This window comes from Neolamprologus brichardi, chromosome 23 (genome assembly GCF_056152115.1).
Source record: "Neolamprologus brichardi isolate AB-2024 chromosome 23, ASM5615211v1, whole genome shotgun sequence".
Classification (NCBI taxonomy): Eukaryota; Metazoa; Chordata; class Actinopteri; order Cichliformes; family Cichlidae; genus Neolamprologus; species Neolamprologus brichardi.
In genome coordinates, this window is record NC_142125.1 from 41,625,599 (window position 1) to 41,639,322 (window position 13,724).

Genomic DNA, 13,724 nt, shown 5'->3' on the forward strand with positions numbered 1-13,724 from the left:
GATAGTATTTTTCTATTTTGTATCGTATGTTATTCTGTTTATCTGATTCTATTGTTTCCCCTTGAAATCTCCTCCAGTTTGCGCTGATCCAGGACGTCACAGGTCTTGGATTCAGTTGTGGAGACGATGGTCTGGTAGCGAACACAGATCTTCTCCACGCCCTCCACCTGAAACACACCTGAGCTCAGTTTGAATCCGTCTCATTTCTGGAAAATAGACTTTTGACACGATTAATAAATAATAAAAGGAGGAAATACATTTATACAAAATCATTACAAATGTCCATTCATCACTGTAGCTTTGCATCGACTTTAATTCGACCGTTTTTATATGATAAATGTCTTATTCTAATTATTATTGTGCATTGATGAATATCTGATGGAGTCACTTGTTTCTAATCTGACAATCATCCACCTTCATGCTCTGCAGAGCAGCCAGGCTCTCCAGCGTGGACGCCATGTCGGCCATCTTCTCCAGACGGCGGCAGAAAGAGTCAAACTTCCCGAAGATGTAGTTCCCACTGAAAACACGCACACACGTGTGTAAAGGTTAGCGTGACGCTGCTGACACGCTCTGACTCAGAGTCAGTTACTGATCAGCTGAAGTCAAACTGTCTGTTCTCAGGGTTTTCTCTCAGTTTGTCTCTGACGCTGTGGAAGCTTCACTGATACACACACACACACACACACACACACACACACACACACACACACACCCACACACAAACACACACACACACACACACACAGTGTTGATGTTGTACTTGCACATAAACCTCTACATTGGACTCTGATGTGTCGCGCCATACCTGCCACCTACTGGTCAGCCAGTGTAAGTGCACAAAACATTTCTTCAAACCAAGATGGAAAAATACATGTTTAAAAAAATGAAGTTCAAAAATCTTTTTTCATCCCTAAAGATGAATAAAAATACTAAAGAATAAATCCTGATTGATGTCGTCATAATTCCTGCATGAAAGGGTTAAAAACTATTCTACAAACAAACACATGAATATTTTGGAACATTTCAACTTTAAAGAGCAGAAAGAGAAAGAACAGAAAGTTATATTGTGTAAAAGTGGTTTTGTCCTGAAGTCTCAGAGTGGAGACTAAACTGTTGCAGGTCTGAGGAGCTTCTGTCCACAGACGTCAGATCATGTTTGATAAACTGAGTTTAAAGTGAAACCTGTAAATGCTGACGCTACAGGAGATCCAGCTGAGAGGACGCGTCTACCTGTTGAAGGTCACCGTGCGGCTCTTCCAGAGCTCCAGCTCGGCCGACGGCCCGACGTCGTCGGCCTCTTTCCTCATCTGCTCGCTCTCCGTCAGCACCTGCTTGATTTGATTGGTCCACAGGGTCGACACCTCCTCCAGACGCTCCACCAGCTCACTGTTATTGGCTGAGAGCGAAACACACGAGTTCCTCTAAACACACGTGAACACGGACTCATTATTTCAAAGAAGCCATCGTCTCAGGTCAGATGCTTCCTTCAGCTTCCACAGATAAACTGGTTTGATTTAGCTGAGAGTTGATTTTTAAAGCTTTAAATGATGTTTCCTGTATTTCCAACAGTCTTATTGTTTGTGTGAGATGTGAACAGCTTGAGCTTCATACCTGCTGCTCTGTAGTCTGCAGGGCTGCTCAGCTGGCTGATGGCGTCAGGAAGCTCCACGTGCTGCAGCTGCAACTTTCTCTCCATGTTCAGTCGGGCTGAGCTCAGATTACTGACAAACTGATCCACCGAGGACAGGAAGGACCGGACGTGTGGACACGAGGCGCCGTCCTGCACAGAGCCCCACGACTGGGCACAGGGTCAAAGGTCAGCAATAACAACAAAGGTTCATGTGTTTCCTGTTTCACTTTTTACCTTATTCACAGCCAAAAGCATCAGGAGGAGCACTGCACACAAATCAGACTTTTCATGGATCATTATGTAACAGCTGCTCTACAGTCAAAGCCCACAAAGAGAAACCAGCAGGTACAGATAAGCCCAAGGTGTGGCCTCCAGTAACACTGTGAGGAACCTTGGAGTCATGTTTGACCAGGACATGTCCTTCAACGCACATATTAAACACATATGTAAGACTGCTTTCTTCCATTTGTGCAACATCTCTAAAGTTAGAAATATCCTGTCTCAGAGTGACGCTGAAAAACTAGTTCCTGCATTTATTACTTCCAGGCTGGACGACTGCAATTCATTATTATCAGCAAGTCCTAAAAACTCCCTGAAAAGCCTTCAGTTGATCCAAAATGCTGCAGCAAGAGTCCTGACAGGGACTAGAAACAGCAGATTTCTCCTACACTGGCTTCTCTTCACAGGATTGACCCCTCATGGCTGCCCCTCCCTGCCCCTTTCTTTGCTTTCAGTCTCTTCCTGTTTAAAGAGAGTTCTTCCTTCCCACCATCAACAAAGTCTTCATATATGGCGTCATGTGATCACTGGAAGCTTAAAACATCTCCCTTTTTGTGCTCAGTGAAAGCCTGAATGGATGGAGGTGTTTTACCTGCTGCGACCTGAGAGCAGGTAACATGATGTGAGTCAGCAGAGTTTCCAGACTGTTCAGGACGCCGCCGCCGCTGCAGTCCAACACGCCAAAGTTCACTTCCTGGAAACATCAGGTTGCACGAGAAGATCAGAATGATTGGCTGCATCCATGTCACAGTCAACCAATGAGGTCTGTGCAGTTTGTTAAATTTGCAGGTGAGGAGGTGACCCAGACCAGTTACTGACCTGCTGCACGTTAGCGGTGGTTATGGCCTTCTCAGTGGTTCTCAGGAAGAACAGACATTTCCCCAGTAAAGGCTGGAAATACAGAACGTGATGGAGTTCAGATTCCTTTAACGTGACGCAGACAGAGCACTTCCTCTGCACTCTGTCACCAAAGTTCACCATGCAAAGGAAAACCTTTCATGGGCTTTAAAGACGGGGTGGTTGGAGAGCTCTGCAGGCTGCTCGTTACCAGTGATGGGAGTAACGACGCTACTTTTTTCAGTAAAGAGTAATCTAATTACTATTCCTATCGTTACAACGCCGTTACAGTTACTAACAAGAAAATGTGGGGCGGTGCGTTACTATGTTTCAACAAACAGACGGTTGAAGCTGTGTTCAGCTTCCAGCAGCTTATATCAGCTGCAGGAAGTAGCTGTAAGTAATCTGGGCGCTGCAGCTTTAAGCAGCTGTGCTCCCGCAGACAGACCATCACTTTTTGGCACAACAGCTGGAGCTCAGGGGGCAAAACAATCGCATGAGTGCTGCTGTTTGACTGAGGAAGAATAAAGGAGTCGTGGTAAGACAATCACATGACCACTTACAGACAAAGCAACAAGGTGATATATACCAGTTTATAAACTGTGTTGATAGGCCAGTAAAACCAGAGTCATGATGAACAATATATACGCGTGTTTGTTCCTCAATAGTTTCATGTTTACTGTCTAAGGACAGCAGCGAGCACTCTCTGCTTATGAGCTGCTGTCAGACCTGCAGGTATCAGGCTGTGATCTTCTCCTTTATACTGGACACTAATTATTATTTTGCAGTGGCTCAAATAATTTGTGTGGCGTCTTATTGAAGAACAGCTGATTGTTCTGGAAATAGTTTAATGGTTATTAAAAAAAGGGTAAAAGGTAAATGGCTGCAAATAACTTTGTTGTTTGCAAAACTTGTGTGTATAATTTTCAAATTTATATTTACATTTAAAGTTATGAAAATGATTCGTTAAACATGTTCGTGGTTGTTACAGTAAAAAAATATAACTTTTTTGTTTTCTGTCTGATTTTAGATCAATTGTGTTAATACAGTTTGTCAAAATGAAAACATAACTGCAGATTCAGACACGTGAGGTTGTGCTGAAAAGAATGAGACCAAACAAGGCAAAGTAAATAATTTTTAAAGGTAAATGTAGAGGAAACATCAAAAGTTGTCACGGCTGGGGCAGCAGTCGTGTGGTGGAATGAATGAGGACCCGAGATGCAGACGGCGGTGGAGATGCGAGTGGAGATTTATTTACAGTGAAAATAACAAAGGTGAGGGAAGAAGCGAACATCAAGCTAAACTGGGAAAAACTAACAGACAAAGCAGAAAACATGAGGGCAGCAGGGAAACACAGAGATGACACGAAGAAGGCAGAGAGACGTGGAGACACACCGATGGACACGGAGACACACAGAGTCACGCAGACGACGCCACAAGCAACACAGGCAGACACACACTATAAATACACACGAGGTAATGAGGGGATGACACACAGGAGGGGAGCACAGCTGAACCACAAGACGAGACACAAACCTTCAAAGTAAAACAGGAAACACACAGACTGTTTTACAACACAAGGACACGAACAGAGCACAGAGGACAGACACAGGCAGGGCTGAGAAAACACGGAAGCACTAAACATAAGAACCAAACCCTAAGAACTAAAACAAAATCAGAATAAACACCAAACACAAGATGAAACCAAAAGGAAACACAAAACGCTGCGACCCAGGACCCTGACAAAAGGAGTTCACAATGGCCGATTATACCCTGGAGCCCAGAGGGTATTTTTAAAGTAACACAATAGTTACTTTTCCTAGTAATTAATTACATCTAGAACCTTGTCACTCAGTTACTAAGTTACTTTTTTGAAGAAGTAATTAGTAACTATAATTAGTTACTATTTGAAAGTAACTTGCCCAACACTGGATATGAGCGAGTTTCCCAGCTGATGCAAACTGGAAAGCTTCTCCTGTTTGAAGTGGATCTATTCAGCTTTTATTTCCTGATCATTTTAAGCATCAACAAAGTTTCTAAAAACAAGCAACAGTTTGTCATCATTCATAAACTCTGACGTCACAGGAGTGTTTTTATTCCTGTCCCATGTTTGAACGTTTCTGCATATCAGAGCTGCCAACACGGCACCGACTCAGGCTGGAACTGACTTTAAATCCTTCATCATTCATGATCCTGTTAAAACCACATCCAGGGGAAATGTTATTAGCATGTAGCCTTTAGCTCATGTTCTGATTGCTGCTCCTCCATGTTTGTAGTCCTTTTTTCTGTGAATAAGTGTTTGTGGAGCTTTGAGCTCCTCAGACTTCGGCCTCTCGACCTCCTGATGTTCAGCCTGCAGCTGTCAGTCATCCAGTGTTTGCTCAAAGACTTTAATCACCTCGTTAACCAAACAAAGCAGCACAGTTTGATCCATGGAAACACAAACACGCTCAGGCTCATCATCTCTGAACAGGACAATGATGAATCGTAGGCTCGGGATTGTTTGGAGCTTAAAGAGAAATCAGATACATCAGAACACAAAAACCCCGAGAGGTGGATCAATGTGACGTCACACACCTGAGCTCTGAGTCCTCGAGTCTGATCCAGGCTCGTGCTTTAAGACACGTTTCTGTGTAACACTCAGCTCAGGTGTGTTCAGGACATTTGCTTGGAAGAAGCCGTCTGTGGATAAATCCTGCTCTCCACCTCAGCTGTCAGGTTTATCCAGAGAACGGCCGTCCTGACTTCCAGCAGCCCCACAGTCCTCGTTTCTAATAAACTGGCATCACTGAAATGAACTGTCTGCCTCGCTGTTCAATAATCTGCTCTTTGCCAATTTCCCAGCAGAACCTTCCACTCATATCAGCATTTTTCTGTGATTCTCACATTAACTAAACATAAAAAGCTGAAGCCAACCTCAGAGTTCCCCGTAGTGAGGAAGAGTTTCCTCTGAGCCACAGCTGAGTTTGATGCGTCCACAAAGGAAGACTGACGGGAGGACAGACTCTGGGAGAAAGGCAGATATTAAAAGATATGAATACAAAGTACGGTGCAACAAACAGCAGATTATGAAGAGCGGTTAGACCTTCATGTGTCAGTCATTGAAATGTGATCAAAGTTACCTGTTTGACATCCTGATAGAAGAAAATCAGCTTCTTGGATCCGTTTGCAGCAAAGAATTCATGGATCAGACTGAACTGGAAGAATCAGACATTAATGACTCAAAGGTTCAACTCTGAGGAAGGATCACGTCTCTGAACTTACTCTGTCATCAGAGACCATGGCGTCTTCCACCGCCGCCTCCTCCAGGCTGCCGGCGTCTGCCAGCCTGCTCATCAGGTATTTATGTCGGGCATCCAGAGCTGCCCGCCGTTCCTCCTTCACGGCTCTCGCCTGTTTGGCTACTTCTCTCCTCGCCTCATTGGACAGCAGCATCGTCCTTTTACCAGACACCTGGAGAAACATCAGCTCAGTCTACAGACGCAGAGACCAGTGAGAGCTTGGCCCAAACATCTGCAGGTTTCTGAGGACCACGTTTGACCCTGACTGGAGGCATCGATTCTGAGTGCGACTGCCTAAACTGAGCTACTGTCCCCCCTCCACTGAGACGTTCTCCTGTGATGTGTCATGGGGGGAAGTGTTCCTCATGGTTGGACTCGTGAGAAGTTCAGTCAGTTTATTCAAACTTTAAAAAGACGCATTTTCAGTCTCTGGATTTCAGCAGAAACAAATGTGAACACAGCACTTTTTGATTGAGTATAAAAGGATGAAAGAGTCAGTGATTAGTAACATTGTTGCTGACTGATGCTGTTGTAGAGCTGTCTTTGGATCCTCACGTTCCTGGAAGCCTTCCCTGGATTGCTCATATATCATTAACTTGTTTGTGTTCAGTAGAATCAGGTGTTGTGGATGCAGGTCGTAGCTGTGTGAGGCCTGTACAGTCAGCGCTGTGTGAGCGCTGTGTAACGTTAGCTTAGACTTCTTTCTGTTGTTATCATCCTTCAGGTTAATGTTGTTTTCATTATGCATCACAGGAAGTGTGGGTGGCTGTTAGCCTCACAGCTCATGGAGAGTTGCTGCTGCTCTGCCTCCTTTTTGATGTTTCTGCTCTTTGTGGCTTTGTGTTACTTTGTGTCGTGTCTGAAACAAAGTGAGTCCATGTTACTAACTGTAGTCGGCTCTCTGTCTCATGCACAGCTGACTGTTGTCTGAATGAAAGTATTTTTATACTTTGTGTAATCTGTTGGGTCTTTGAGCCCTTTTTAAACAGCATATGAGCCATATGTATGTGTGTATATGAAAGGTTGTTTGTAATACATAAAATTGTTGCTTATTCTAGAGCTGTTGCTGTGCCTGATTGGTCGACTCGCTCTAAACTGAAGGTTGACTTGATTATTTTGGTTTTTTACATTTTGTCAATAAACCAACTTCTTTATGATTTGAACGGCGTCGCTGACGTGTCACAGGCCTGTCAGCTTTCTTGGTGATTGGTATAGTTTTGAGCTTCATGCTCTGGCTGTTGTTGGGTTTTCCTCTTTCATATTAAAGCTTTTGTCCTACATTTGGCTCTAAAGTCTAATTCTAATCCCAGCACTGTGTCTGGGTGTGTGATGGTTGTTTTCCCTGCTCTTTCTCATGAAACAGTCACAACATTCTCAGTCCAACTTTCACTCTTTGCTGCGTTTGCTGCAGCTGCAGTGAACATGGTGCCGTTTGCCTTTAAGAAAGTTGTGCACAAAGGCTTTTTCTCTAGCAGACAGCTGTGTGGCTAAAAGTCAGATCACCTCCTCCCATCATTTTTTACCACCTCAGTCACACTGGACTGAAACAAGAGTGAAACTAGGAAGAATCAGAGTTTGTCCAGTGACTGCACTGATTTTCTTCATATTCACAAACTGATTCTAAGTAGTTGCATCAGCCAGCTAATCACCCGGACACTGAGCGTCCAACACGCTCCCTGAAGGGAAACGATTACATCCTCCAAACAATCACAATCTGTCTCTGAATGACTGGAATTATTCTCTGATTTGTGAATAACTGGAATTTATCAATGCAGACACGTTGCCAACATGATGAAGTCAGTCTGAGTCGCATCTCTTTGGCTAACTTAACTCAAGTGGTTGCCGACTATTCTGGTTATATTCCCATATAACAGCAGGGTTGCTGAGCACCTCTGTCACTCTGCACTTATGTTCCCAGTTCTCTTTTGTGGAGGAATTTTCCAGCAATTCCTGGGACCAGCTTTCCATGAGAGACCCGATCAGGAGCGACTGTCCTGGACACTCCCAGCATCACAGGGACTCACAAACCCGTCTACCACAGTGAGAAGACTGATGGTCACAGGCCCACATGTAGCTTTAGATCACACGTGTGCACTTCCTGTGGTCACTGCTGTAACTCTAGACTCACCGAGGGGCCAGTGGTTGGTGAGGCAGCAGCAGCTGAAGTCATGTGACTAATGGCTCTCAGGTTCTGTCCTCCTATTCGCCGGTGTCCTTCACCTGTCACACCTGGTCAAGAAAGAGTGAGAATGTTCAGAGCTTTAATGGAAAAGAATATTATTACATATAAAAGGCCTCTAACAAGTATTGTAGTGTTCATCAGGATGAAGTCCATCATGAACACTTCAGAGTGGTTCAGACAGTCGGTGGTTTCATCCACAGAGCCTCCAGTCTGCATATCAAAGTATCCTGAGGAATGACAGTGAACCCCGAGTTCCCCTCATTACATTCATGTGTGTGACTGTGAGGAAAAGGTGATCGTATGAACGTGTGTGAGCGAGTGAATGAGGCTTGTATCAGAGTGGAGATAATGTCAGCGGCACAAGCTGGACGCTGCAGGTGTCACATGTGAATCTGTGCATCAGTGTCTGCACCTTTGTGGAGGTGAAGCTCAGGAGGTTTGGATTTGTTCAAAGCTCTGTCTGCTCCATCTTTCTTTCCCTCAGGCATCTCCAGATCAGGAAGGAGGTCCTGTTCTCCTTCTCCCTCCTGGATTTCTGGATCCAGGGAAGGATCAAAGTCTCTCAGCCCAGCATCAGAGCTTCTGGCTGGGGGAGGACTGGAAGTTTCAGCTGGAGGCTGAGAGCCTGGATCTGCCATCTGAGTCACAATTCAAATATTCTCAGTAATCTCAAAAACCAACAGAAAGGTGCCATTTTCATGACCAGTGGCTTATCCAGCAGTTTGATTCATGTCAGCAGCATTTAGTTTGTAACTGCTGACTCACCTCTGGCTGTATCCTGCTCTCAGGGTCACAGTGGACACTGTACCTTTGACCGAAGCTGCAAAGACAGTCAGCAGGGGTCTGGATGCATTCAGCACCACGTCCTTGTTGGGCAGACACCTTCAGTGACAGGACAGTTTATTATGCTGCTAACGTTAATAAGTCTGTTCACCTGTAGAGCTCATTTAAACACATCAGCTGTAGAACATCATGTGTCATGGCGTGTCCAAATTCACAGGCTGCATCCTCCTGAGGACCCGGCCTTCAAGGTCTACGTGGGCCGGGTCCTCCAAAGGTCGGGTAGGCGGGAAGTGAGCGGCTGTGACGGTCTGGCCTTCAGAGCCGCGTCACCGCTGTCTCGGTGGAGTTTAATAAACTCAGCCGTCTGCTCCTTGCTATCTAAAATATAACAGGACACTGGAGTAAACTCTCGACCGTCTCACACTTCTGTTTAATCACTTTTCTGTTTGACGTTTATTCAGCTGTGTGAAAACTGTAACTTCAGCCAAACCAAACAAACAACACTGAAAAAAGCCAAACGATAACATGTTTACGTTATCTAAGTGACTTATATATCATGTTTAAACCTGAATAGCCAAAGGCCGTGGGGGTCCAAAAACGATGTGCCGGGAGTCCGCTGTTCTCGCCGGCTCTAATGACCCTCGACCTCCCGGTTAGCTATCAAGACGGTGGGTAACAGACGTCTCCAAAAACGTCAGAGCACTTTTGCAAATATGTGATATCTTGACAAACCGAGCAGATATTTGAAGTTTACACTCCTACATTCTCAAACAGGAGCCCCAGCAGAGATGGATGGCTGGCGCGGCTCTCCGGAGCCCCCAGTCAGAGCAGATGCAGGGCCAGCAGGTGTGGAGACCCCTGGCTGAGGCAGCTGAAGCTGTGGGTGGCAGTCAGCCAGCTCAGGATGCCTTTTGGGCTGCAGCAGCATAAAATCCTCAGCAGGCTGGGTAAGCTTGCGTGAGCTCTCTGTGGAGGCTGTTGCAGCTGAGATGGCTCACCCGAGCGGTGCAAACTTAGTTACCTTCAAGGCTCCAGAGTCAGCTGAGGTCAGCAGCTCAGCCTCTGGGGAGGCCCTGGGGAGGTTACAATCCCTGGAACAGCCAGGTCTCTACAACCAGAAACAGTCTTTGCATGTGCAGCTTCAGAACCAGACTTGAAGTTCCAGTTAGTGTCCGATGTCCCAGAAACACTCAGGTGCTCACTGAGCAATCTCTTGAGGCCAACACTCAGAAAATCAAACAGTCTTTGGCTGAGCCTTTGTGGGAACATTTATCGTCTGTGCTGGAAAGGTGGAAACATCTGGGAGATGCAGCCTTAACACACTGGGTTTCACAAGTCCTTGGAGGCAGCTCACTAAACTCAGGGATGCAGACAAAATCAGCACTTGCAGGAACACAATGTGCCCTCTCACAATGAGCTGGGAAGCAGAAACTGAGTTTTCCTCACTGACTGTTTTAGACAGTATTGTGGGAGCAACACAAAAAGCAGCTTCAGCTGGAAACACACAGTTTAGTGTCTTTGCTGCTCGCTTTAAGTCACAATAAACAGAAAACTCATTGTGTCTCATGTCAGAATCAAATCACTCATATACAGGAAAGGAAGAGGCGGAGCTTATTTCCTGCAGGGAGAGGTTAGCAGTCTGTGTCTTTCTCATTTCTGACTCCTAAAGAGCTGAAAAACACAGGCTGTTATTGGCTGGCTGACACTGGGATTAATGTCCTTGAAGCCAGCAGTCTTTAATGTCCAGGTTCAGAACGGGCAGGTGAAAAACAGTCCTTTATGTTCTCTGATGTTCAATAAACTGTCCTGATTGCTGAGGGAGCAGAGAAAGTGTCTCCATCACTCACCACAGCTGGATGCTCTGAAATCCTGGAATCCAGCTGTGGAGAGGAGCGCCGGCGGCGTGGACGCAGTTTAGTAATCAGGGAACGGGAGACAGGAGGGAAACACAGCTGGGACCAATTACACACACGAGACAGGAAACAGTAACACAGGACTGTCAAAGTAAAACAGGAAATATAACACAGAGTCCAAAGTAAGGAGACGTGGGACACAGTGAAGACACAGAAACAGAAACCAGAACTATAATCACAAAACAAACTCAGAAACATAAAGAGTGAATCAGCTGATTCAGTGTTTGTGACAAAAACATTGGATCCTGGTTAATAAGTTTGATTTGTTTGTTTCTGTATTATTTTGTGTATCGTTCTTATGAGCTGTTGTTTTTTCAGTGAAATATTATTTAATTGTTTTAAGCTTTTTGTTGACTTTGAAGTGCTTAAGTTGATATTTTTGAACATTTAATTTGTTCGATTATTGTAGAGTCGATAAAACTGTCAAACGCACAGCTGCTTCCAGCATGGCCGGAGGAGAGGTGGCCGAGCAGATGCACAACACACACAGCTCACAGGTTTGCATTTCTATATATTGCAGATGTTGCAGAAATTGACAGTAAAGAACTCAGAGATCCAGCGCTGTCTCCTGCCCCTTATTTATACACCACAACACAACGACAGGCGTAACTCACACAAACGGGTAACATGAGGCTCAGATGCTTTGGACATGTTCACATATACTGGACACAGAATGATGAAGATGGAGCTGCAGGAAGGAGGAAAAGAGGAAAAACACAGAAAAGATTCACAGATGTGGTGAAAAAGGACACGACACGTTCTGTTTGTTAGTTTGGTTTTTCTTTATTTGGTAAAGATTCAGAAATAAAGAGAAGATCACATGTTTGAATATTATATTAATGTTCTGTAATTACAACAAGTTGTAAAATCTTTCCAGAGTGAGACAGAGACTGTGCAGAGACTGTAGAAGGACAGAGCAGCAGCAGAGCAGTCCAGATACACTGATGATCCTCTGTCAGATCCAGAGGGACACACAGGGGTGATGCTGGACTCTACATTGTGTCTGACAGTGGAGCTGTTCTCAGAGCAGTTCACTCTGCAGCACTGACAGTCATCTGCACTTCATTCCTCTGTCAGTCACTGCTGGATGAAGCTCTCCTCTCCACCTCCCAGTAACATGGCCCAGTCAGAGCGTCTCTACACACAAGCTGCTGCTGCTTCAACCTCTCTGGATCATCAGGACACAGCTGCTCCTCTCTCAGCACACACACCGTCCTGTTTACCATCATCAGCTCCACCTGCAGAGAGAAGGAGGAAGAGCAGAGGAGATAAACGAGTGTTTCCACAGACTCTTCATCAGCTGTCAGTCAGTGATGCAGCACATCCAGTATAAAGAGCAGCAGGGACTTCAGTGCTGGGACTGTACTAGGACTCATTGTTGCTTCACTTTTTCTAATCTTTGGATTTTTATTGAAGTTGCTGAAAATGTTTTTCCCTCCTAGTTTGAGTTTGGACTTTCATTCATTAGAAGAACCTTGGTGTGTCCACTCTGAGCTCTGTAGGAACCCCAACAACAAGCCCAACAATCCAGATGGACGTTCCAGCTGTTAACTGGAGGAATTCCATCCAAACATCTGCTCTCACTAAATTCTTCCTCACCTACAGACTGTGTTCTTCACTGCTTTAAACTTGGAAATGAATGCAGTCATTGGTCTGCGTGCTGCTTTGTTCAGAGAGCTGATTGGCTGTTGACAGTGTTTGATCAGAGCGTGTCAGCCGTTACTATGGTGACCATAAAGGTGAGAAACAGGAAGTGTTTGTGTCCAATCCTGAAGCCTGTCACCGTTCTCCTCTCACAGCTTCACTGAGAAGCTGCAGCTTTACAGGAAACACTGGATCTTTGTTTCATACTGACTGTGTTTAGTACAATACTGCTGACAGCACCACCCACTCACTCCATCACTCTACTGACCTCAGAGTCTCCAGTCTGTAGTCTGGACTCTGCTGAAGATCAGACAGCTGCTTCACATCTGGATCCTTCAGGTAGTTTCCTCTCAGGACCAGCTCTCTCAGATGGGAGGGGTTGGACTTCAGTGCTGCTGCCAGATAATCACAGCTGATCTTTGACAAACTACAGCTCATCAATCTGTATAAAGAATGAAAGATGTAAGTTTATTAGACAAAGTGCTTGAAATCATTCAGTGTTTCATCATCTGTTCAGAGCTGAAGAAGGTTCAGAATGTAGAAGTTTAGAAAATGGAAACTCCAAACAGCTGAAGCCAACAGGAAGCAGCTTCAAACAGGAAACTGTGCAGAGTTTCAGACTATATGTCCTGATGCAGCCAGTTGGATTTTGGAGATTTGAATCTCTGTTCTGTGACTAAGTCCTTGAATCATTTCTTCCAGTTGGTCCAACAAGACAGACTAAGTATTGGACATGTGTTGTGGCTCCATTAGGGGAGCTTCTAAATGTGATGTGATGGCCCCTCTGGGTCTGTCAGGTCACAGCACTGAAGAGAGCTCAAACTGGGCACACAGTTGTTCCAGTCTGGACCAAAGACTCTATACTGGGACTGAGGGACTGCTTTGACTGCACCCACTGGGACTTTTTAAAGGCTCATGTTCTCACTTAGATCATCGATTTCTACTGACATTTCTTTCTGGGAAAAATGGGGATTACTTTGGAAACAGGAAGTATTTTCCCCAATAAGCAGCCCTGGATTAGTAAATCACTCCAACATGTTCTCAGGCAGAAGAAGCTGTCTTGTTATGAGGGAGAGAAGAAAAAGATTGAGGCACAGAAACTTGTTGAAAGAGAGATAAAGCAGCTAAAATCAGGTGTAAAAGTAAAGCAGAGGATGAGCTGAATAAAGGAC

At 45.0% G+C, this 13,724-nt stretch overlaps 2 protein-coding genes across 4 annotated transcripts in view; both read right to left on the minus strand.

The window, feature by feature from the left end:
- Positions 1-384: 384 nt before the first annotated feature.
- Positions 385-8,850, minus strand: LOC148096491 (dynein axonemal heavy chain 5-like). The gene is made up of 10 exons (XM_087835644.1): positions 8,625-8,850; positions 8,159-8,259; positions 6,014-6,202; positions 5,872-5,946; positions 5,666-5,755; positions 2,732-2,803; positions 2,505-2,606; positions 1,615-1,801; positions 1,234-1,399; positions 385-520 (listed from the first exon to the last, which is right to left on the minus strand). Exons 1-10 carry the CDS (start codon positions 8,848-8,850, stop codon positions 385-387), a joined length of 1,344 nt encoding a protein of 447 aa, XP_087691770.1.
- A 3,957-nt stretch (positions 8,851-12,807) lies between these two features.
- LOC148096492 (NACHT, LRR and PYD domains-containing protein 12-like) overlaps positions 12,808-13,724 on the minus strand; it is a 44,032-nt gene continuing 43,115 nt past the window's right edge. For all 3 annotated transcript variants that reach the window (XM_087835641.1, XM_087835640.1, XM_087835639.1), the window contains one exon: positions 12,808-12,994. In XM_087835641.1, coding sequence (XP_087691767.1) covers positions 12,808-12,994 — 187 coding nt within the window. The remainder of the gene's footprint in view (positions 12,995-13,724) is intronic.

Excerpts from the sequence above, each read along its gene's own strand:
- LOC148096491 (XM_087835644.1), bottom strand. The coding sequence starts at position 8,850 with ATGGCAGATCCAGGCTCTCAGCCTCCAGCTGAAACTTCCAGTCCTCCC. Across the intron at positions 6,203-8,158 it reads CACCAACCACTGGCCCCTCG|GTGTCTGGTAAAAGGACGAT; the intron begins GTGAGTCTAGAG and ends ATGTTTCTCCAG. Across the intron at positions 5,756-5,871 it reads TCTATCAGGATGTCAAACAG|AGTCTGTCCTCCCGTCAGTC; the intron begins GTAACTTTGATC and ends CCTTTCTCCCAG.